Here is a 24,554-nt window from a genome sequence, read left to right as displayed (position 1 = left end):
TTAGAACTCTGGCAATGTTTTGGCAACATGTATGGATCAATGAGACGTCCTGATGGTTCCCCAGTATGAATCCCAAACTGCTACCCCATCCCCAGTATTGTTTAGCGTCATTCCTCCCAGTACAGCTTCCCAAGCGGTTCGTTGTGTCTTTATACAGATCTCGGTGTTCCCTCCGGCTCCATGACTTACACCAAGACTCCTCAAAGTCCTTCGTTTTGTACCAATCCTTTCTTTTTCATATAATTCTGCCCCTTCAAACGGTTTTAAATACGTTTCGCTATTCCAGAGTTTTTGTCTGTAATCCATCTCTATGTTGTTGAAGATCTATCGCTCGGTGATGCTGCTGATTTTTCTCTGTAAAGGGAAGTGGAAATGGTTGCTTATCAGTTTACCTGTCCTATAAAATTCAATCCACATCTCACACGCTTCATCTTGTGTGTGCACGTACCTACTTTGTCTACGTGGGCATAGAGTGTCAGCTCTGTGGGTCAGGGAAAACAACTTTTGAAAGCTGTCTTAGCAGCAGAGATGCTTCACAGACTCTCTTGGTTGTTTTGAAGGAACACAAAATTTGCCTCTACTTGATTTCATTTCTTCCTCATTGGGTTTCTGAGAGCTCTATCTAAATTATTCTCTTCTATAGTGACCCCCATAAAACAGAACCTTTACAAGACCTCCCAGAATCCATTCCTAATTCCAGGTTTATCACCTTTTCTTCTTTCCCTGATCTCCACCAGCCTGTGACCATTGGTGGACCTTTCAGCCGGGTGGCCACATCAGCTGCCCCTTCCATCTTCTCTTGTAGGATGTCTCATCCCAGTCTCTCTCTCTCGCTTTCCACTCATCCATTTAAAAGCCTCCGCGGGGAATAAGCCTTAAATAATTTAGATTCCTCCGCACAAATGGTTACCTTACCTTCAATTCTCATTTCAAGGTCATTAATAAAAAAATAAATAAAATGAAACCGTAGAAGATTCAAAGAAGAGACCATCGGAACAAACATTAAAATATGTTGCTTTCCTTTAGAAGACAAAAATCTCTAACCATATGTTATTTACCATCCGTCAAAGGACAGCTGACATTATAATATTTTATACATAACCCGGGGAGCTTTTATTGACTGCGGCTGCAAATAATCTCTGGAAAAAACAAGCCCCTAAATCTTTAGTATAAAAACCAACAATGCTCCATGAAATTAGCTTTTTGGGACTCTGTAAAAATGAATCACAGGTGAAACGCAGCAATGTGTAAGAGAGATTATATCTGAGAGCGGGAAAGGGCTAAATGCATTGTAATGGCGTGTAATCGGGGCGGGCAGAGGTCTGGCGGATGCTGCGCACGTTCTCACCGGGCGCGTAAAAAGGTATTGTCTGAAAACCAAATGTCAGAGCCTCGGCTGCAGAAAAAGTAAGGGAATTAGAGCTGCGTCTGACCTTTTCATCAAGGAGGCTATCTCGTCTGCTGAAGTTCCCTCTGGCATAAAAAGAGTTAAATACATGTTTTCCCAGAAAAAAAAAAGTTAACATTTATTAACTTTTTATGCTTATTTATATTCCTTTTTTATATTTGTTCTTCTTGGCTTGCTAATAAAACATTCTGCTCATGTGCACCATTCTTATTTATTCCAAGACCTTCCCTCCATCCTAGTTTGATCTCAGAGACTGTCCCTCTTCGCCTCATCTACCAAATGTAAGACCCTCTGCCCCCTCTTTGTTGGCTTTCAGAGACATAAAAGGCAACGACAGTTATCCCAATACCTGTGCCAACGGAGCATTAATGGTGGTCACCTAATGCTCCAGGAAATAGTCCATTTGACTTTCCCCCTCTTGTTTTTTGGCCAGCGAAAGACTCAACATGACCAAGTCCATACGGAGGAACAACGCTGAATAACACAACGCGTTTCAAATATAATTGTCTTCTTTCAATATTATTTCAATGCATAGACATCCCAATCACCCTTGAAAGTTCTCCCAGAAGTCCCCTCCTGGGACGATATCCAACCTTCCTTCTTCTTGTACACTTTATAAAGCTTAATTACACCGAGGATAGTAACAGAGTTGTAACGGGGCAGAAAGGACCATGTTAGGTGGGTCGTTGGGGCACTTTTCATTGACTGTAATGATGAACAAGTCTCTTTTGGGGTTTGTTACATGACATTGGCAGATGTCCCTGATGAGTTGTATGTCCTGAAGAAGTGGCGGTAGTAAATCCGACAAGGGAATTAATCAGTGTTTAGATGGAAAGCCAATGAAGTTCCATGGATATCTCCAAGATCTATTTCGATCTCTCCTCTAAACTACACGGTCAACTCCCTTGGTCAAATCCTTACAGTTACACAGAGGAAGACCCAAGAATTTGTTTGGCATTTGCTTGACGATTCCATGCCCTGGTCAATCTTCATCAGCCATGCACACGTTTAATGAGATCTTTATACAATGTCATGTGATTTAGCTATATCGCAAGATAAATATTCAGCTCCGAATGATCGCGTCTGAAGAGCAAACTAATTGCTTTTTCGCTGGTGTTCTTTACCGAGTTTCCGGTTGGCTTCTCATGCGTGCATCCAACTTTTTAATAACGCGGCTCTCCTACCGGCCTGTTAACCTTGCGAGACTTACGGTTTGCGAGGGGGGAGGAATATTTAACCGAGCTCCGTAAACAGAGGGGCATCTATAGGTATAGTCTGTGCTAATGGAATAATAATTGTAAAATAATTGGTCTTTAATAATATTGGCCTCCGTTTTCCTGCAATTTTCTAAGTGGCTTTAAAAGTCCTTATTTCTAATTGCAGCTTTCAATTAACATTTTCTGCAGTACGGGATACAAACTCTTTAGTATGTAATTATGCGGCCGCCGTGTTGTAAGAGATGCATTAACCATTTTTTTTTTTTTAAAGATGTCATTAAATATCTGAATCCATTAATCAAACTCCTATTCTGTAGCCGCCATCTCTTCTCTTTGAAGATCTATCAGGACCGATTTAGAAGCTTGTAGTCCAGGTTTTAGAACGGTTTCGCCGTCGTTTAACGTAAAAATGGCACACGGGGTACGGAAATCACGGGGGATCCAAGTTTTCCCGAGTTCTAGACAAGGTGCCGGCTTTCGGTGAATAGTCTGTATCTGTTAAGTTTAAGAATAAGCTGACAGCGGGGCGGGAGAGGGCGCCCCCTAGTTGTGCAAGTAATTAGTAATGCAAAGTTAGTATCAGGAAGACGGCCATTTGCAGGCGGCCATTTTGCAAAATGCCGATTTTAAAGGTAGACTTGCCTTTAGATTCTCTCTTTTGCTTCCAGTTGTATCCTTTCTGTATTATTAACGCTCTAAGGGGCATGGAAGGAGCAGGGGCAAGTAGGAGTGTGGTGGTAGGGTCATCAAGAAGAGCGTGGGGTAGCTAGGGATGAGATGGCGGAAGAGGCCAAATGAAATCCGCTATGGCGGGAGCAGCGGTGGAGTAATGAGCGTTGGAAGACAGTAGGGTATTAGGGGTACATTTATTGGTGTCTGGTTTGTTCCGAAGTGACCTGGCGTAGGAGTTATTTATTGATATTCTCGCTATTATCAGTCCTTGGAAGTAGATTCTCCTTTAATCTGCCGTTTATCCTGCGCCAGATACTTTAACGCGGATTAGGTGGTTTTAATCGAATTCAGCAATTACCTCCGACTCCTTCCACATCCTTTATGGGGGAGTCCATGCCCTTGTCTGGAAGCAGGGCCGCGTTTAATGCGATTTCTATTGACTTTGCTATTGTAATACAAACCCAGTAAATCCTAATGAACGGAGTCCGCCGAGAGACGTTAGCAGACAGCCGCTGCGGCTATAAATCACCGGCGCGACTGCAAAGGTTTCACCGTAGGGGAAATCAGGACTACAGAAGTGGGGTCCGGGGGCAGAGGGAGGTTTGAACGGCGAATCCTCCCAGGACGTTCGGCTTATCTGTAGTAATTACATGATCGGGGAAATGGCTGGAGCTGGAAGGCAGGCATTGCTGTAAATATTTCCGCTGGCATCCCTCCAAAGCCGCATTGCACGCAAGTATATCATTCCAGACCCGGAGTTCTCCGGGAGATATATACGGTATCGGGTTCTCGAACGTTGCTTGAAGAGATCCGGAGCCTTCGGAGACGCCAACACCGGGCCCCTCTCCAGAAGACCCCTTAAAATGTATCGGCTGCATCTCAAGCTAATAATCCTCCGTTCCTGAGCGTTAAACGTGATCCGTGCTCCTGTAAAGTGATAAATACACATCCATTTATTTAAACCCCTGGAGAGGAAAAGGTTCTGTGTGTTAGACGGGTGTGCAGCAAAGGGTTAATAGCTAAAAATGGTGGCCTCAGGCAGCAGGGTTGTCCTTTCTATATTTTGTGGCGTTATTACACATGAGAGGGAGGATTCTAGGTATTGAAGGCACTTAGTTCTAGAATAGTCAAGGCAGGTTGCTGTGCTCTAGAACTCTGGGGCTCGGTAACAGATGTGCTGTGCTCTAGAACCTGCCAGGTAGAGGTTTCTGAAAGTTTTTGTTTTGCTTTTTAAACTCCGAACAGAGGTTGTTTCGCTTAAGAACTGTGTGGTTTGGTAACAAGCGGGATGGGCTCTAGAACTCTTAAATGTTCTATGAACGGAGGCTGGTTTGCTCTAGAACTGTGCGCTTTAGTACCAGATGTGGTGAGAGCTCTGGAGCCAGGCTCTAGAAGTGTTCTGAGGCTAGGACCGTGAAGGGAAGCCGGGTTGGATTGAGAACTTCAAGGTTCTGCTCAGGAATTCTCTAGCACCGTTTAGTTTTGGAGGCTCCGGATAATAAACCGTTCCGGAGTTTGTGGAGGAAGCTGCTGTAAATCCCTGAAGCTGTTTAGAGATAATCTCCTCGGGGCAGGCTGGCCAGCGATCGCTCGGAGCTACGCCTGAAGCTCTTGCTATGCCCAGGGCTTCGTATGCATACGGTCAGTGCAGGAAGGTCCGCGTTAACCCCTTCTCTACCACAACCATCCAGAATGCGCTGTGTTTTAGGACAGACTGCTGAATACATTAGGACTCTCTGCTTGGCTTCCTTTAATCTGAGTTCTTGGAGGGAGAACATGCGCATTATGTGTATATGTAGGGTTAATACATCCATTATGTCTTCACTGAACAGTAAGCGAGCTAATTACCCCCCCGCGTGTTATGTAGCTTAGCGTGTTGTGTGTGTCTGTATCATTACATGTGTAACTGAGGCGCCTTTAACCCTTTCTTGTTTTCTCAGTCTTTTGTCATGTGTTGCCATCTTTGGTTCGGAATATTTGGGACATTATATTATTTTCTCATACAGCTCAACACCCCCCCCCTTCAACTCCCATGACCATTGATTACATCCCAAAGTGTGATGAGAGTTGTAGTCCGGCTAAGATTGCAAGATTCACTTTGAATCAGAGATTCGATATGATGCAAATGAAGGGTTAATAATCTGCATTTGTGAAGAGCAGCATTCGATATCATTAGATCTCGTTTTCTACAGACGTTCTGTACAAACACAGCTAATTATATGCAATTACCTAATGAAAACACCCCCATCACTCTCAGCCAAGATGATCCCAGAGCTGGCCGGGGACCTAGAACTAAAAGCAATAGTTCTATCTCAAGCCTTTGTTTGGATCCCTGGATCCCTGGAGCTCCTCGGGCTGATGTCTTTATGGTATTTCCTTCAGGAGGTTTCGGGTAGATTACTTCCACAGCAGCATCTCGGCTCGTTCCATCCGTAGTCCATTAAAAGCTACATGCTACATGCTTCGCTCATATATGATAAACACGCCGCGCAAACCGGAGCAAATCTCTATCGGTCATCAGCATTATAGATATACCTGACCTGAAAGCGTAGCTGTTAATCCAGGTAAAGGGGCAATTATTGTATCCGTGAAACCCTCACAGGCCAATACGGTACGTTGACGACATTCTTTTGCTGCTGTCCCACTAAGTAGGAGTCTGTGGTCTTTTGCTGTTCTGTGAAACCAGTGCGTGTGTCTGCGACAAACCCCCCAAATGTCCTAGAGGTTTAGTGTGTCTGGTGTTTTTAGTGTAACTCATCTTCCACTTTCCATGTGAGCTTCGGAACTCCACGTTGGGTTTCTGATTCAGTGTGAATCGGAGGTCCGGGTGCGAGAATTTATTTGTATTTTTGTCCGCAGCGGGAGTCAAGGACTTTGCTCACTGGAGTCCGGACGTCATCAGGAGCTGCAGAAGAGAGAAGAGGAAGATGCAAGAAGGAACGGGTAAGTGGGCATGAGGTGCCACCAAAAGCCAGGGCCGCGGGGGCCGCTATGTTATATAGATTTAAAGGAAAAGTGTACCCCCCCCAAAAAAAAATAAGCACTCGGCTCCACTTCTGAAATATGCCTTATAAATACCCCTTACGATCTGTGCTTTTTGCATTCTTTTGATACGAATGAATAGCGTCATTCTTCCTGATATATATATATTTTGATTGGCGAGATAAAGGATATTATTTCACGAGACGTTATTTAATGCCGATACTTTTTGGGTATGATTTTAAAGTGACGGACGCTCTTATGAGAGAGTTCTGATCTGCGGTGCACACACAAGTGATTTGAAGGGACGGTGCCGACTAAAAGGGATGCTGTAAGGGTTTCCAGCTTATATTTTAGAAAAACAGTGTCTCGGCAGAATTTGGAAAAGTCTTTTTTTTATTTGTTTTGAGCATCGGCGTATTTTACCATGACAGGGTCCCTTTAAGCTTCTATAAAAGGTCTCAAAAAGGCAATATGTAGGTGAAAGAAATGGGACCTGTTTCTTGGGGGGGGGTCCTCCTTACATTTGGTGATTAACGCAGCTCTCTAACATGTCTGCCCGATCCGTAAACTTATCGTCCATTATCCTGTAACACAGACGGTCTTTTATGTCGCGGCAGAGCTCTGGGATGAGCTCTGGGATGGAGGCCGCTGTTTGTAAAAGGAGTCCACGACAGCGACGCGTATCCTGCGGTTACATTATATACACGCTCCTTATTGTATGTAAAGGTGACAAGTGACCCGAAGACATCTCTCGTCCCTTTAACGATCACAACCTCCTTTGGATCCCTTTGGGTAACACCAACTACCCCCAAGGAACGCCCCATTGCTAGGCATAACATAATTATACATAGTCTATGGCGATAATTATTCGGAGATCTCGCTATAAAAGTTCTTCTTTTCACAATGCTTACGGTGTGATTCTGTGACGTCCGTGTAGCTTGAGAGCCTCTTCTAAAGAGAAGAAATTATTCCTAATCGATTGCCCGGTGCTTGGCTCTTTGTTCGTTCCAAAAGTGTCGCCTAATTAAAGCATAAAATCGTTAGGACTGATCATCGCTGCGTGAAAATGAATCTATACGTTGCGCTGGCGGAATTATAAGATTATGTACGGATCAAATGAACGGATTTCGCCTCTTCAGACGTGGAGCGTTCCTGGGAAGTCGCGTTCTCGTGTAGAAAATGTTTGAACTGTTTTCTGAGTGTAACAGTTACTGTTTTAGGTTACATTACGATATTATATGTGTTTGAAATTCGAGACGAAAGATTTCTCTGAACATTAAGACCTTAAACTCTATCGTTTCAAAATTACTCGTATAGAAATACTAAGGGTCTGCTCTTAAAAATTAGGTCTGGCTTAACGTTTCCCCTCAACAACTATCAGTCGTTTGTTTATGAAGCAGTCCTGACACATTTTATGTTTTTATCGCTGCGTCTTCAAAGAAACGCTATTGGTTTATCGGGAAGTTTGTTTTTTTTCCCCATCAGACCGAGATCCAGCTAAATAAAGTACAAAAGGGCCTAATAGCAGAGAGGTTTGCCGGCTGCATCCTCCGAGTGAGGAGAACATGTTCAGCTGCAACAAAGCGTGCTTGGCTTAACTAAACAGACAGTCCCGTGAATTATTACACCGTAAACTCATCCGGCAGCAGAAGCCTTCCAGCCGCACGGCGCAGGCATTTATTCATTTGCTCCTTTGATTGGTTGTCGTTATAGTTTTGTTATTCGCAGAACAGATTTTTTCGTTTACTTATGGAACCCGTTAGAGGAGGATCTATAGGTTCTGTAATTATAGTCACCGTGGTGTACGGTCTACAGAACCTATAGGAGGTTTTTACATTTATAGATCTCACGGCTGAATGGTCCGTAATTTGCAGGAAACTTGCAGAAACCAATAGCAAAGTTTTTTCAGTTAACCCTTAAAAGTCATTAGTCCTCCTGGGGCTCCGGACCCCTTAATTCCCCGTTCCACCTCTCAATGCCCCGTTTCACCTCTAAATGTGCCCTTTCAATCGGTATTAAATCTCGCTGCCTTCTGAATGCTGATCGGTTGAATGTATGCAGCGATTGTCTGCTGTGATCCTTCAGGGTCCGCGGCATCTGAAGCCTTCGCGCTGTCGATGAAAAATTGATCAAAGCCGGATCCGTGTAAAATCCCGAAAATTCAGCTATATTTAGACGCTCTCGGTGGCATGTTGATGATGAATTACCCGCAACACTTCTTTGCTGAACTTTAGGAATTTTTTAAAACCCTTTGCAAGAAAGAACGTTCGTCCTTGAATTTTAACAATGGGCCCTGAGAGCGAGACACTCCGAGCCTTGTACTGAATACGAGATACGTTAAACCGGGAGCATTTTGTACCGTTCCACAGTAAAATGGACACATTTATTTTCTGGGGTAGAATGAAAAGATTAATTACATGGGGTAAAAGGACAGGAGATTTCCTATTTATTTTATTTTTTTTGCTTTCTAGAGAAACAAATGCCAGTTTTATTTCCCATATGTATTATTTTTTTTACACCTGTTGGGGGGGGAAGCCATTTTCCGGTACACTCCTCACTTCCTGGTGACTCAAGTGCCAGTTTGCATGCGGGAGCTATATATGTCTATATAGCTCTTCCCTATTTGATATTCTTTCCTCGATTTGTATCGTTTTTTTATTAATTTAAAAAAATAAATATATATATATTTCTACAAGTTAATAATCCTATTGGCTGTGGTCGCCATCGATCGATGAAGTCCTGGCTTTGAAAGCATAAAATAGTATCTACATTTTAGTATGCTTCATAAACTTTGCTACTTTGTTTATACATTTTTAAAATAAACTCCCCCGATGTGTATATTATCGGAGCAGCCATTTGAACTTCCTGTTAAACTGCTTTAACTTCCTGTTAAAGCTCCGTCACTATTCTCTCCTTTGGCGGAAGCCGATTGGTCCAGGGCAGTAATTGGTTATGCAGGTGCGAAGATTGGGAAACCGGTACCGGTACGGAACTTTAGTGAATTACTGTGATCTCAACTTCTCATCCCAACACGAAATATTCTCTGTGTCTTCTCACCCCGCTGACATGAGAAGGGGCTTCAACGGCCCATGTTACGAGATTTCGTGGAAGACCACGTCCTTCGTCCCGCCGCGTAAGGTTCCACGACCCGGCGCCCCGGCAGCTTTGTGTCCCCCAGCCCGTTCCCTGAAAATGATTCCTGGCTTATAGAACGGTACCGGCGTCTGCTAATGTGTTACGGGAAGCCTCCCAAACTTTATGAATCATTCGGTCTTTAGCAGTTATGTTAATGTTCTCTAAATTTAGACGGGAACAAAATGTTAGAAGGTTAGCCGTGCGCTGTGCGCCGGCCCGACCTCTGCCAGGATTTCTAACGAGCCCGAGCCAGCGTCCAATCACTCATTTCAAGTGCTATAGAGATTAATAAGCCGCTGACAGAGACGGCCGCGCGGTCATTTAAATATCCATATTATAAGAGCGACTGCGGGGGCCGACATCTTTTACAGCTTCGCCTGTAGATCTGGAGTCCTTAAGGCTATATGTCCGCGGTCTTATCTCTGTACTGCCCCGCTGAATATGTTGGTGCTTTGGTATTAAAAATCTGCCCTCCGGGGGAGATGGATTTTCTATTTAACCTGTTAAGTTCCAGGTGCTTGTGCAATGCATTGTAGATAAGACCATAGGGGCAGTCGAGAATTGGGCTGTAGGCTTTCCTTGGGGGTCTTTAAAAATTGCACGGCGATAACAATATGAGCAGCAAGGCTTTCGGCAGACAACAGGTTAAACGTGGCGTGAGTATTGCTGAGCGGGGCGCCGTGAATCATTTTCCTTCGGAATGTTAGATCCAACGTCCATGCAAATTCAGTAATAACAGCCATTTAAACATTTCCCAAACGGGTCCGCGCGGGCGCTCCGATTCCGAACCCTCGCTAAGCGAGTGCTTGAGGAGATTCTACCCCTTCTCCTTAGCGCAGGGGGTATTTAGCTCTCGCTCATGCTGATGGAGGCACCAAGGTTCATGTTGTCCGTTCATAATATAGTTTAAGGGATCTCGGTGTTGGGGAAACTCTTCGTTTTTGGGGTTAGAGGGAGGTATAAACTCCGGGGATCCAGTTATTTAACCAACGACCTCCACTCAGTACTTGGTGGGTCCTCGTCTGCGGTCCACGCAAGTACCATTCCTCTATACATCCAACCGCCCCAGCTTCCCACGGCGAATCCTCGAGTCTAAATGGTTGATGTTCTATAAAGATAAGAAAGTAAAAAAAATCAGCCAACAAAAATACAGAGTAACGTCGGGGGGACCCGAGCAGCTCCAGCCACGGCGAGAAACCCACTCGTAAACCGATAGCGCTGGAGTCGCATGGAATCTGCCGGCCGGGTAATAAGTGCGGGTATTTGAGATCGATGGGGCAGCTGGGGCAGCTTTTAGTTGGGAAGCGAGGGTTATTTGCTGGCCAGGTCACAGGACTCTCTGATTTGCGGTTATGGACCCAGGACCCTCGCAGGCGCGACTTCATCGCCACGACGCCCTCGGTAACCCGAACCGCGTTTCCAGCTTCTGTTACGATGTAACGATCCCTGCCGCGTCCGGGAGTTTCAGATGTCCTCCCTGTGAGGATCTCAAATGTTTTGGGTTTTTTTTTCGGTGATGATGGAGGGGGGTCCCGCTGGGTCTATGAAGACGTTGAGCTGAGAAGCATCGTATTTAACCCTTTGCATGCCAGCCACGTCTTTTGCTCTCTAGGAGTTAAATCCAAACCGTGGCTGCTGCCAGAACCCCGAAGCCGGTTTCTCAGAATCCACTTAGAGTTGCCCTGACCCTTCGTCGTTAATTTGCATTTTCTTGTGAATATCGATTTAGTACGAGCCAGAAAAAAATAACGGGATTATATACCTTTCATGTTTTTGGGGTGAGACCTTGACGCCGCCTTATGAATTGTCTGCTTAATGATCGATCGATTGTGATAAACGCGAATAAAAATCAATAACAACCAGGATTGTCTGGTGGGATTTAACTCTTTAGGTTCTCTACAGATACTAAATACACAGAACCCACCCTGCCCCCTCTAGTCGCCCGTTTCTCCTGCTGTAAAGACTCGAACCTTAATCAGTCGTCGGTCTCGTCTTAGATTCAGGAGCCGTATGTCTATCCCATGCATGTTTAATCCCCTCACTGTATTACCCTCTACCACCTCTGCTGGGAGGCTGCTCCACGTATCTACCGCCCTCTCAGTAAAGTAAAACTTCCTTACATTCCTTTAAACACGTCTTGGGCGCAGGAACCATATTGCTAGTTGTTTGCTCTTCATGCACAAATGCGACTTTATTTTTTTACCACTTGAATGATTTTCTTTTTTGTTCCTTTTTGTCGTGTTTGTCGGCTCCCAGCTGCTGCGGGGAGAGGCGGCTTTTTCTTCTGTTTTTGGCGAGGCTGCTTTTAAGGCTCTAATCTCACAAAGAGCAGAAATAAAAGCAATGGGGTGGTTTTCTAGCGACTTTCAGCCCCGTCTGATTTCCCTGGTGTTGCGAGCGGGGGGCCCGAATCCGTTTCCGTATCGCCGAGTGAGTCTCGTCACAGCTGAGCGGACGGCGTTTTCATCTCTAAAACAAACAGCTTTCTGTTGTGTGATTAATATTTGCTCTCCGAATGGTCTCCGGAGCTGAGCTTCTGTTCCTGGAAACCTGGCGCCCTCGTAGAAGTTCCCGAAATACCGTAGAACCCTGCGATACCCTCATAACCCGCAAACAGTCCGAGACCCCCCAAAAAAAGAGAGACGTCAGGAGGAGAAAAGAGGGATTGGGGGCCCTAAGATGGACTGACCATACTAAACAGGGACACTTGGGAGGTATCAATGCCGTTGTATAGCAGGAAAATAGCGAATGAATGAGTAATTTGTGGTATGGATCATTAATTCCAAGTATCAGTAAGTATATGGGGGGGTCTCCGCCTTCTCCTGGGCACATATAGTCTGCCCAAAGATGATGGAGCCCGGGTCGCGCGGTCCAGCGGTGTCAATGAAGGGGTTAACTGCAAATTATTTATTTATTTAATGGAAAAGGCTTTTTCTTTGCTTTTCATTATCCTCAGCGGTTTTATGGTATATTCGGGGGCGAGCTCCGCCCTCCGCGCTCCACAACGTACTTTTCCGAAGACGAGCTCTCCGGGGGGGCCGCCAACGACTCAATAGAGAAACGAGGGAGTTTAGCATTCCGAGCGCAATTAAACCGAGCGGCTGGGACAAATAAATATCCTTATTAGATTTTCTGCTTTTGTGACGGGAAAAAAATAATAATAACATGAAGCAAAATAGGTTTTTGAAGCCTGAGCGCGGCCCCCCCCCCCCCCGTACCTGCGGAGAGCGAGCCGCCGGTTCCCGGAACCCAGGAGAAGAATGATTGTTCCTTTCGGCTTTTGTGAAGTCTTATGTAACCGGTTAATTAGATTCCAGGTAGGGCAGAGGAGATTCGTTTTATTAACCTCTCCACTGCCAGAGCGGGGGGCTGCCTTGTATATAACCAGCCGTAGATGAAGCAGGATTATACAAGGCCAGCTTAGCCCTTCCCGCAGACTCTCAGTTTAGTGAATCCAGCCCTTTTGTCGTCTGTACCCCGGTGTCACCCTGTAGCCGCGTTGATTTCTGAATGGTGGCATTGCTGAAGTATTCGGTGGCGGCTGTGATCCTGCATATCTTTATCTATACTGTTGGAAAAAAAATGAATAAAAAATGAGAGCCCAAACAAAAATAATGAAAAACAAAAGAATCTAAGAAAAAAAGTACAGAAAACTGAATATATTAAGGTGCACCAACATTCCGACATTAAAGTTCACTGGAACTCAGGCTGAGTGGTGCAAACAGTGGTGGCCTCAGGGCTTAGTTACTTAAAAAATGAAGAATATTAATATTTATATTTTTAATTATTTTTTATATATATATTTTTTTTTAAGAAAAATGTATCGATCTGCTTGGTTCCTTTTTGCGACACTAAATGCATTTTACCTCCCCTTTTAAAGTTAGTCTTTTAATAAAAGCTAATTTGGTTCCCACCGTGAACACGATTCCAGTTTGTTATATGTCCGCCGTCGGTATAAAGTACGCGAGCGGCAGGAGACGCGGGGAGCCGAGGGATCCGGGGCTGCCAGGTTCCTTCATACATAAGAATGACTTGCTAATGATAGTACACGGGGATCCGCAGCCGCGAGATACAGCGTGTACGGAAAGGACGCGTAACTGGGGCTGACAGTTCGTGAAGATAAAGCGCCGAGCGGCGTCCGCGGAATACGAAAGTAGCCGAGAGAGCGTGCGAGATCCCAGAAACACGTCGAGCCGGGTGATCAAAGCTCCGGCGAGGGGGACGGAACGCGAGGGGGAGATACATCTTTATATACGGATGTATCTTATTGTATCTTATTGTAGCTATGTTATACGGAGATAAATCATTGCAGGAATCTACAGTTTTCTGTTCTTTAGATTTCAATTTTTCCAAATAAAGGGTAATTTCTTTTTGTCCCACAATCGGTGCAGGAAGCTTACGGTGTTGAGATGACGCGATCATGTGTGTGTGTCGCGATCATGTGTGTGTTACATCATGTGTATGTGTGTGTCGCTATCGTGTGTGTGTCGCGATCATGTGTGTGTGTGTCGCGATCATGTGTGTGTCACGATCATGTGTGTGTGTGTCACGATCATGTGTGTGTGTGTCACGATCATGTGTGTGTGTCACGATCATGTGTATGTGTGTGTCAGGATCATGTGTGTGTGTGTCAGGATCATGTGTGTGTGTGTCACGATCGTGTGTGTGTGTGTCACAATCGTATGTGTGTGTGTCGCGATCATGTGTGTGTGTGTCACGATCGTGTGTGTGTGTGTCACGATCGTGTGTGTGTGTGTCACGATCGTGTGTCTGTGTGTCGCGATCATGTGTGTGTGTCACGATCATGTGTGTGTGTGTGTCACGATCATGTGTGTGTGTGTGTCACGATCATGTGTGTGTGTGTGTCACGATCATGTGTGTGTGTGTGTCACGATCATGTGTGTGTGTGTCACGATCATGTGTGTATCCATAGAAGAGGTTTGGGGTAAAGACTGGGAAGTAGGCCGGAGAAGATTAGAAGAAGGCGCAGCGCGGAGCTCTTTTTAAAACATTATTGGCTTAGAAAAAATATTTTAAATTCCTGTTTTTTTCTTTTCTTTTTTTTGTTTTTTTTTTTATTAATATCCACAATTTTTTATAAAAAAAAATAAATAAAATTGTATTTGGTAATTGAGTTGGGTTTTCTTGCAAAAATCTGTAATATCCAGGACAGAATCCAGGACAGAAGGGGGTTGGTATCCAGGTTTCCCGTTGGTCTGGGTGGGAGCGCTCTCCGCGTTGCCCGCGTTTGATGACGACGCGTCCGCGTTCACCTCTCGCTGTAATTAAACTGGAACTCTTTAATCCCGTTGGCGTGGAACGTAATGTTATCGAGTGACGTTTCCGGCCGGCGCAGGTCCCACCGGCTGCGATGTGTTATCTTTTTATCCCGTTCTTGTAAAGTGGTTCTGTGCTGCTCTATACATTACGGAATAATGTCTAGGGCCGGGGGGGCCGGGAGATAAAGGCAGCTCTGCGACTCCCTGCATAAGAGCGGCGTAAATAAAATGACGTAAGTGGATTGTTATTGAGGAAGCGGGGCTTCTTCGGGATGGAATCTGCGCTCTGGTCTTCCAACCCTATTAAGTAATGGAAGTGCGCGCGTTAAACTACATTATAGATACATCACGGTCTGGACATTAGCTACTAAGGGATTATGGTGTTTCTTTGAGTGGACATGTCCAACTCTTGGCCCGTGGGCCTAAGTATAGCTCACAAGCTCTTCTGTATATCCATGCATAACGGTTTAGATAATAAGTTGACTCACCGGGCTCTTTGAAAAGAACGCGTTATCCGTTAGAACGTTAAAAGTAGCTCCGTATAAAAATAAGGATCTGTCTTATCATTAAATGCAAGGAGAAAACGCACAACTTCTGGGCTGACCAGAACATTTAAACTCGGGCTTAGAGGACAGACTCGGTAACACAGACGACGCGTCTCCTCAGCTTGTATTTAACTAATCAGCGAGGAAACAAAGTATTGCCGTTTTTGGGGTTCATGATTGATGAATTGTCATATAGAAACGTAATTTCCCTCGCAGGGCTTAATCTTGCTGCACTCCGTCGTCTTTGTTTCTGTACAAACGGTTGTATATTGAAGTTCCGCTCGGAAAGCCGGCAGCGCGCCGGGCCCTTGTAATCAATCATCGAGACGCACTCACCCTCCCTGCTCTAACAGCTGCACTTAAAAAGTCAAATTTATATTAGTGGGAGGATTCGGCACATTAGACCGCAGCGGGAAAAGGCTTTATTAAATGAAATAAGCTTGCACATCCTCATTCTTTCACTGTCCTCCTCCCACTAGACGGAAACATAATAATTTCAGCTCGGAACATCCTGAATTTCTTTATTTTAATATTAAGCGGACTAAAGAAAACATTTTGGGACACGTGAGTGCATCACACGTGTACATTCGAACACATGCGTAACCCGGTGCCGGCTAGTGACGCGTGTCTATCTCATCCACTCATTCTTTCTGGGGCAGCATGGAAACCAACGGAATGTTTCGTCAAACCCTTTCTCCGGAATGGTTCTTTGTTCTAAAAGAATGTGCAGAGCTAACACAAATCTGCAAGAATCCCCCATCCTTCTTTAACCATTTCTTGAACTTTTTGGGATCTAAATTTCCTTGTATATTTAAGACTTTTTTTGCTTATTTTCCTCCCAATCCAACCCTCATGAACGCGGCCTACAGCGGGTTTATCGTTTCAGTAAAGCGGCCTCCAAGCTGAGAGCGGTTTTAATCACGGTGACAGAATAAGCCCTTGAGACGCCCAGACGGAAAGGGGACATTTATTAAACGGCGTATCAAGCTTCGCCGTCATACCCGACGGGAATGAAAATCTGCTTCGTGCTGATTGCCTCTCGTTCCGACGGCTGTCACGAGCTCTTTGCCCCAAACGCCAATCTTTTAGGGTGCAAATTAATATAGATGGAACCCGATGTATCTCTGATCTTTCTTTTAATTAAAGGACAATTTATTAAATCAGAGGTCGCATTAAACGTCCTCTTCAGCTGAATGAATCTCTTGCGATATTGTGGTCTGGCTGAGACCGTTTCAGATAAATTCCGTCTCTTTTTAATTGAGTTTTAGGAACTTTTAGCTCTTGTTGTCTTAATGATGAAGTTACTGTATAATGAAAGCAATATTCTCTAAAATATTTCACTGTTTGAATATTAACATCTCAAAACCCACATTTCTTACATTTATTTTTCTTATTCTGGCCTCAATCTGCATTTTTTTTTTTTTTGAGCATTTGTACCTAAAACCCGCCAAATGACTCCGTGTTCTGTGTACATGTGTCACACGCGGTCTTCTGTTAGATGAACATGTATATAAAAAGGTTATCCGTCCGTCTCCTGCCCGCTGATCGGGGGGGGGGTCCAGGAGCAGCCGCTAACAAGGCCGCCCGTTGTCGGTGCCGCTCTCTTGCTGTCTCCTGGTTAAGGAAAGGTCATATTTGCATTACCTGCTCCCGCCGCCCAGCACATGATTCATTACCAAAGGACATAAAAGGCCTAATAATCTTTTGTCAAGTACAGTGACAGATAAGGTGAGCTGTTCCCTGTCTCTTGGCATCACCGGTGATTAGATTACTTATCATAAAGCCTAATAAAAAGTACTCCTTTCTGCTTTTCTCCCCTGTTCTTGGCGAGCGCTCCGTCGCTGCAAATTACTTCCAATAAAATTATAGTTCTGCAGCTTGTAATTCTGTCAAACGAGGGCAATTAGCATCAGGGCGCTGGATCAACATCCCTTCGATGAAAGAGATTCCCAGACGTCGCCCCCATGCGGTTTTTACGCTATGGGTTCCACAAATGATGTTTTAAAACACAATCCTCTGCCGTTCCACCGCATACAAGGTAGAGAACCGATTTGGTGAAAGATAATAGATTGCGAGCTTTCTGGTCTATCCAGGTTCCTTTCCTCAGGCAGGTTACCTAAAGTCATACTTGGGTTGAAGCCAATGCACAATATCCTACCAATTAGTGGAGGTGAGGATTAATGCCTTGTGTGAAAGTAGGACATGAGTAGGATACGAGACGCTCTTATACGTTACATGGAGTCCCATGTAAGGGAACAGCAATGGCTACTGAGAATTGGGTTGACGTTTAATGTTGGGGTTTTTTACCGAGCGCTCGTGGTTTGAGCGCACACTGCCACGGACACACCTTGCGTTTCAGTGCCATCAGTGGTTCCGACCCTCATCATCTTCCTTTAAAAAGCATATGTCTAGTTTTTCGATGGCGGAGAAGTCACGGTCCATCAAGTTTACCATGGAAGGGGCAAGTCTCCTGTTCCCGTCCTCCATCGATGTACTCGTATAGGACCCACTGCTCCTCACCGAACTAAATGGCCGCTTGGCTGACAAACTATTGTCAACCCAAAAATGTTATGGTAGCGTAGGGGATATTTTTAGGAGAGGAGTGACACCAATTTACCACGGAAAGTGGACCCAGGCAGCATTATGTTTCATATATGGGTCACGTAACAGAAATACAATATAATGCTGTCTGCTTCTTGCTCCATGGAGTTTGGCATCTAGATGTAGATATGAAGCCTTAAACGATCACCTGGACAGGAGACTTTGCTCTTCCGAGGTGTATGCGTTGATAGGCGGCCATGATGTGAAGTTGAGCAGCAGTAATGTTCAGTTTGTTCAGTCGGGGGAAAAGCCATTTCCACAGATTTTCGCTCAATGTATGTGTTATAATACCGGGTATTTGTAGAAAATAGTCCGCAATGGTTCCACATCCTCTTGAACGTAGTTCATACTTACGTGTTCTGACTGGATAATGTTGTGTAGGGAATCAGCAAAGCAAGCAGGGCTTCCTTGTTTTAAGGCTACACGTGTTGATTTAGTAAATGATATATCGTGCATTTGCATTTATTGGCTTAGCTTCTATAAATTGAGTTTTAATGACATGCAATCATCTGCTTTGTTTCAGGTGACCACCAACAAAATTATAACCACCTTGTTCTCAATAATTCATCTCAGACCCCTACAAATGGTAAGAATCGTTCTCCGAACCCATAACTTCTTTAAGATGTTATTGTACACGTTGTTACGTTTATTTAACACAATTGTATAATTAAAACGGTAACGGCACAATCCGTCGTCTTGTTAAAGGATATAATAAATTACTATTATTATTATTAGACAGGATTTTGAAATGTGTTGGGGGAAGACATTTTCCTTTGCACTCTCTCATAAGAGCATTTCCTGTTTGGTGTCTGTGCAGGAAGTAATGAGTGCAAAGGAAAATTCCTTCTCTCAGGTCATTTAGAAAGAAAAATATGTTATTTTAAATACATGTCGCTCTCCCTGAGTAGAAATTTTACCGTGAAGGTTCAACACAGAGTCAGGCATCAATGCACAAACATTAAACTGTAATATTTTTACTTTAAAGTACAGTAAAGACGTTTAACTGTCCTTTAAAGTTAAAATATTACATTTTCTTTTAGTGTCTTTTTAACAGATGTAAAATTGGATAAACCCCTATTCCCCAGAATGAATGTTTTATTTAAAGTATCCAATTAAATGGAGTGTTCAACATCAAACAAGGAAGGGCAGAGAAAGCGAAGAGATTGAATCTAAGCGGCCCCTCTCGGTACTAATACTAACCTCCGACACCCCCCCCCCCTCTGCCTCGTATCAGAATATATACCGGATCTGCAAAAAGGACAATGAAGAAGAATGTAGCGAGAAGTAACGTATCTGAAATCGCCAAACCCGCTTTGAATATAAAATTGTAATTTTATCCACTTAACAATAATGCGTTAAGGGACGTTTCGGGTTTCCAGAAGATCTTACTGTGAGCAAATTGCCCCCCCCCCCCCACTAGGCATTTTTGAAACATTTGCTGGAAGTGATAATCCGATGATTATTATAATGATACATTTTGATAATGATAAATCTTTACCTATGCATTGCGCCTGGGGGGGGGGGGGCAGTTAGCAGAGGGTATGGGTTGAATTTACAAAGAATACGGTACGGCAATTTCTACAAAAACAATTCAATAACGCGGAGTTTGAGGCAGTTTTTAAAGCTGCCCGGATTGATTGCCGCTGACCCCGGCTCGGCTGCCAGGCTCGCGGCTCACGCTGTGCAGCGGGATCTCCTTCCGTATGGAAAGTAATTGTAGGAAAAGTTCCGTCGCTCGAGTGAAGGCAGATAGAGCCGCTCCTGATGGTTTCTATTTCCTGTATTTTTCTCTAAAGCTAATAAACCTGTTTATCGATTATTTATCCATTTTTTCTAAATAAAATCTATATTTCATATTGAAAATGACCGTCGCGTCCGTACGCAGCACCAGCCTCAGACTCAATGCTTGTAATAACGACCGCTCGTACTTATACACGGTATCGATATCGCTCTGACGTAAAAGTACCCGCCGCATAAAAGTATTTTATTATTTTATGTGAAAATAACCCTCCTTTATTTCTTCCTTTACAGAGAAGCCGCGCATGAACAACATTCTTACTTCCGCTACCGAGCCGTACGACCTGTCTTTCTCCAGATCGTTCCAGAATCTCTCCCACCTCCCGCCGTCCTACGAGTCGGCCGTCAAGACCAATCCAAGTAACTATTCTTCTCTGAAGAGATTAAGTAGGTGATGTTCATTTCATTCTCATTTGCTTGGGAGGCTGATCTGGTAAAAATGTTTCAATGTCCCCATCTTGTTACATTGTTTTTTTTTTGCGATGTCTGAAATGGGGAGAAGTAAAATGCGTCGGGTTACAGGGTGTATATGATCAGTGATTGCAGTCATCGGTCATAATTGTTTATAATTCTCTGGTATTCAAAAAGAAGCACGCAACTTTTTGTCTTCCCATCCATTATATGTTCTAGACCGTGTGTGTTTTTGGGGGGGAAATGCTAGAATTCTTGCTACGTGGCTACATGAAATAATATCAATGGCTTTAGATACTGTTTCCAACAAAAGTGTATCTGATCGTACGCCGGGACGCAGTTCTTTGGCAGCGTGACATGAGTCTCGTTGGGACACATTTGTTACTAGCGGGGAAAATAAATCATATTTATGTTGTAGTTATGGGTTACTTTGTAGAAAATTCCTTGTGAGACCCCCGGAACAGTTGAAATAATTCAAAATTCATTCTGATCTGTTGAAAGAAAAGAAAAAACTAAACTACAGGTTCTTATAGCCGAAGGGCTTTCGGATTTCCAACGGCTGCATTCGTTGCCAAACTAGAAATATATATGAAGTTGGAACATCGACCCCGCCAAGGAGATCATCCTCTTAGAAATATAAAGACGATGGAGTGCCTGGAAATTGAGGGCGTTGGGGTAAATTTCATGGATAATGAGGTTCTTTTATTGCGGATTTAATAGTTATCTTCCTAAAAACCCAACGTGGCGATCAGAACGCATTTACCTAACGAGCCAATGGGTGGCGAAGGCGTTTATACGAAGGGATTGATGCTCGCTTGTTGTTTCGTACATTAAATCCTAAACCAGATGTGCGTCTTGGGCTGAATCCATGGTTTTAAAACTCATTATAACCTCGTGCTCCTGGAAAATTTAAATGTTTTTTTTTTCCCCAAAAACTAAAGTTTAAGGATCACAAAGAAAACCCGTAAAGCAGGGACCCCCGCTGCTAACCTCATTTTCTTTGGCGCCAGCTGATGTCTTTTTTTTGTTGTGCTTGTTGTTTTAATAAAAATGAAATCACCGAACTGGAAGATATAATCGGATTAAGTAAACATTAGCTTGACGTCTTTGATTGTGAAACGCGCCGCCGCCGCTCTCCAGCCGCCCTGGCAGTGTGGGAGTGTGTTGGCAGGGGAACGCCGGTGTACGATCTCAGGTGTTGCTGGTACGATATAAATATCTTCTCTTTGCTTCTGCTTTATCTACGTTTTTGTAGATGTTTTTTTTGTTCTTCCTGAGTATTCCAGAACAAACATGTTTCCCGTCTTGTTTGGTAGCAGACGTTAAAAGTTGGCGAGGATGGAATGAAATGCAGTAAGGCGAGTCGGCTCGGTGATCTTGCGAACCTTCCCCGGTTCCGTGCATGAGAAATTATCTTTGAAGGTGGGCTTTGGGGCGCTTGATTTGTACCGTTTGTCAGCGGCGCTCTTGGGGAAGAGACAAAGGAAGCTGAAGGCCCCATTTTATTTGGGAAAGGGACAAAGCAACAGAGATACAGCGTTCTATCTCTAAATCATTTCATCCGACTGGCTTCTGACGCGTGCGTAGGGATTTGGGATGTGCGCGTGGGGCGTTGGGTGGCTTTACATGCCGTACATAGAGTTTTCGCATATGCTATGTATAGGGGGAAGTTATTTAGACGAAGGCCCCAGATCTTAGGTCTTCCCGAGGCCGGTTTTATGTCAACCACTCTGCAGTATTCAGTTTGTGGTGCATGAAATGGACTTTCAATGGGTTATGGGGGTGGCCCCTGAATACAATGGTGGGTAAAAGACATAAAATGTTGGTTAAAAACCTTTTTACCATTCTCCACAACCTTATTTTCTTGACGTTGCCTCTGGGGAAGTAGGACTTTATCAAGACCCCGCTCAAACGGTCAAGACAAGCATGGCGGATCATGCGTCTTATTGTCCTCTTTCTATGCCCGGTAAGCGCCGTCTGTTCTACTGAAGCACAAAACCCAGACCCCGTGGGAATAATGATCACGGGAGAGAAATTCAGCTCTAGCTCCGTACAATCGGGGCAAAGATCAGATATATTCCTTTTCGCTTTCTGACTGCTGGGCAGACACATTCATTTTGCAAATTGCTCCTAGTTGTCACAGCAAGTATCTTAAAACCCCTTCCTAATGAGGATCTTTCTTTGCTGGAGTTCACGCTTTCCCTTATTCAGCTGATTAAATGAATGGAAACGAGAGAAAGAAGCCAGAAGTGTGCGTTTCGTGAGACTTTTCGCTCTAACCGGTTGAGTGCTCCAGCCTGTCCGGGGCGTCCCAATTCCGCAGTCCAACCGCTGCCCGATGATCGTAAGCGCCAACGATTTATGGATTTTCTATCTCTAAAAATATACATTTTTGTTTTCCCCATTAAAGAGAGAGAATGTCTGCTTCATCAGCGTCTGTAATAGATTACATCTTTTTTCTTCGGTTGGGGTCCCGACTTCTGCAGAATGTGCGGGGTGGAGACAAAAAGGTGCACCTTCTCCCTCATCTTTGAACCAGGCAACACTCACGAGACGGTGATATAGTTGCAGCAAATGTTATTTCAAAACCTCAGGGGGGAACCGACAGCCCTTGAGGGGCCGTAAGAAAAAGTATAATGTGTATTGGATCCGGCTTTAGTTTATTATAAGTAAAATGTACTAGGATACAAGGACAATGCGTGGCCTGATACATTTGAGGAAGGATTTTTGGGAGGTCAGAGACCAACACAGAAACCAGTAATACTGGAGAAACATAGAAAGGGTTAACACCTTAACCCTACGTGAGAATGGCGGCAAAATGACTGGTAGGTTAGGTCAGCGGTCATCAGATTCCATGCAGTGATACATGGGAGTCAACATGATCTTCAAAAAAAAACACAAAGGAGGGAGGTCCATCGACTTCTATATAAATGCTCAAAAACAGCTAGGAGTCAAGGATACTCTTGGTTCCACGGTAACCTGTTGAGGGTTCCAGGGGCATGGAGAAGAACACGTCTCAAAGAGCTGATTAGGGTTGTTGAACTTGTCCCAACATGTTCTTACTGTCTTGATTCAGGAGTGTCACTTGTGTTATAACCACTCATTCATACACCTTGCCATCTTCATTCCCACCCCAAGGAACATCCTAATTTTTTCTGTTGAGCTTCTCATTTCACCCACCGTTCATTACAACGAATGCCAGAGCTAACCAAATCCACCGGAACGGTTAACGAACCGCTCTTTGTATCACAATCAAGACTTCGACAAGAGGAGAGTGTGTGTCGAGAAGGCATTGTGTTCATAAGTAATGTTGTAGGAAAATATAATGAATTGTTTAACGCTTCTCGATGCTCGGAGCAATAGAATGAAAGAAATTTAATGTCTCTGTTTTTATTTCCCATGTTGCAGCTGACAAAGAAGCTGATGAATATTACATGAGAAGAAGACATCTTCCTGATTTGGCAGCAAGAGGGACGCTTCCTCTCAACGTCATTAAAATGACACAGGATCAGCCTAACTACAGAGAGAGACCGAGGAGGCCCGTACGTGCCATGTCTCAGGATAGAGTCCTGTCCCCCGAGAAAGGGATGACTGAAGAAGGATACGGATTGCCCTACGACCGGATCCTGTCGGACGAACAGCTGCTGTCGGCCGAACGCCTGCATTCCCAAGATCCGCTGCTGTCCCCGGACAAGGCCATGACCCTCAAAAGGTCCGATTTCCAGGAGAAGTCCATGTCGAGAGCCATCTCCCAGACAGATGTCTTTGTCTCCACTCCTGTCTTGGATCGATATAGGATGACAAAGATGCACTCTCATCCTAGTGCCTCAAATAACTTGTACAATACGCTGGCTGTGAACCAAACAGCTGCCAAACGCCAAGCATTTGCTTCTCGGCGGCACAATACGGTGGAGCAACTGCATTATATTCCAGGACACCACCAACAGTATCGCACAGCCAGCAAAACAGAGGTGACTGTTTGATAGGTCCGTGTGTAGATAATCCTTATAGACTAAAGCAGTCCCAGGACACCACAACAGTGGCCTTGAGGGCCAAGAAGACCTCTTTCACGTTTCATAGGTCAGACCATATCCATCACCCATTCTCTCGTCTTTGTCGTTAGAGGTATCGGGAGCAGAAGAAAGATTCAACGGAACAGAGACGATAATCCGACGGCGTCTGACGAAAAGAGTCAGCTTGGTTGGATAGCTCAAGGGCTCGTGTTTTTGGGTATACTTTCCAAACGTAAAACAAAAATCCCTTTAGGATCAGTCATGAGGTGCCTAGGAAAAAGTACATTTGTCGACAGTAACATTTTTTCTGAAGGTGAATTAAAGTTTAATGACGGCCGAAGAGAGACCCCCCCTCCCCCCCCGCTGTATCCCTGATGTGACCATGGCTTCTACCTTGGATGTAGCATGTAGTTTAAACAGCTTTTTTGGGTTTGATTTCCTTTTCAGTGGCCCGAAGCTACATCTCGTTGGCCGCTGTGTAATATTAGAATGAT

At 44.4% G+C, this 24,554-nt stretch overlaps 1 protein-coding gene across 1 annotated transcript in view; it reads left to right on the top strand.

Moving 5' to 3' along the window:
* The window catches only part of LOC149281926 (protein shisa-6-like), a 63,303-nt gene extending 39,273 nt beyond the window's left edge, over positions 1-24,030 (top strand). Inside the window, exons 4-6 of the mRNA XM_089498828.1 lie at positions 18,363-18,425; positions 19,871-20,023; positions 23,456-24,030. Of these exons, the coding sequence (XP_089354954.1) occupies positions 18,363-18,425; positions 19,871-20,023; positions 23,456-24,030 (791 nt within the window). The remainder of the gene's footprint in view (positions 1-18,362; positions 18,426-19,870; positions 20,024-23,455) is intronic.
* The last annotated feature ends 524 nt before the right edge of the window (positions 24,031-24,554 follow it).

The sequence above is a fragment of the Sceloporus occidentalis genome, unplaced genomic scaffold (assembly GCF_023333645.1).
Source record: "Sceloporus occidentalis isolate IW3139 unplaced genomic scaffold, rSceOcc1.0.p SCAF_126, whole genome shotgun sequence".
NCBI lineage: Eukaryota > Metazoa > Chordata > Lepidosauria > Squamata > Phrynosomatidae > Sceloporus > Sceloporus occidentalis.
The sequence above is the reverse complement of the archived record's forward strand: the minus strand, read 5'-3'. Positions and strand labels throughout refer to the sequence as shown.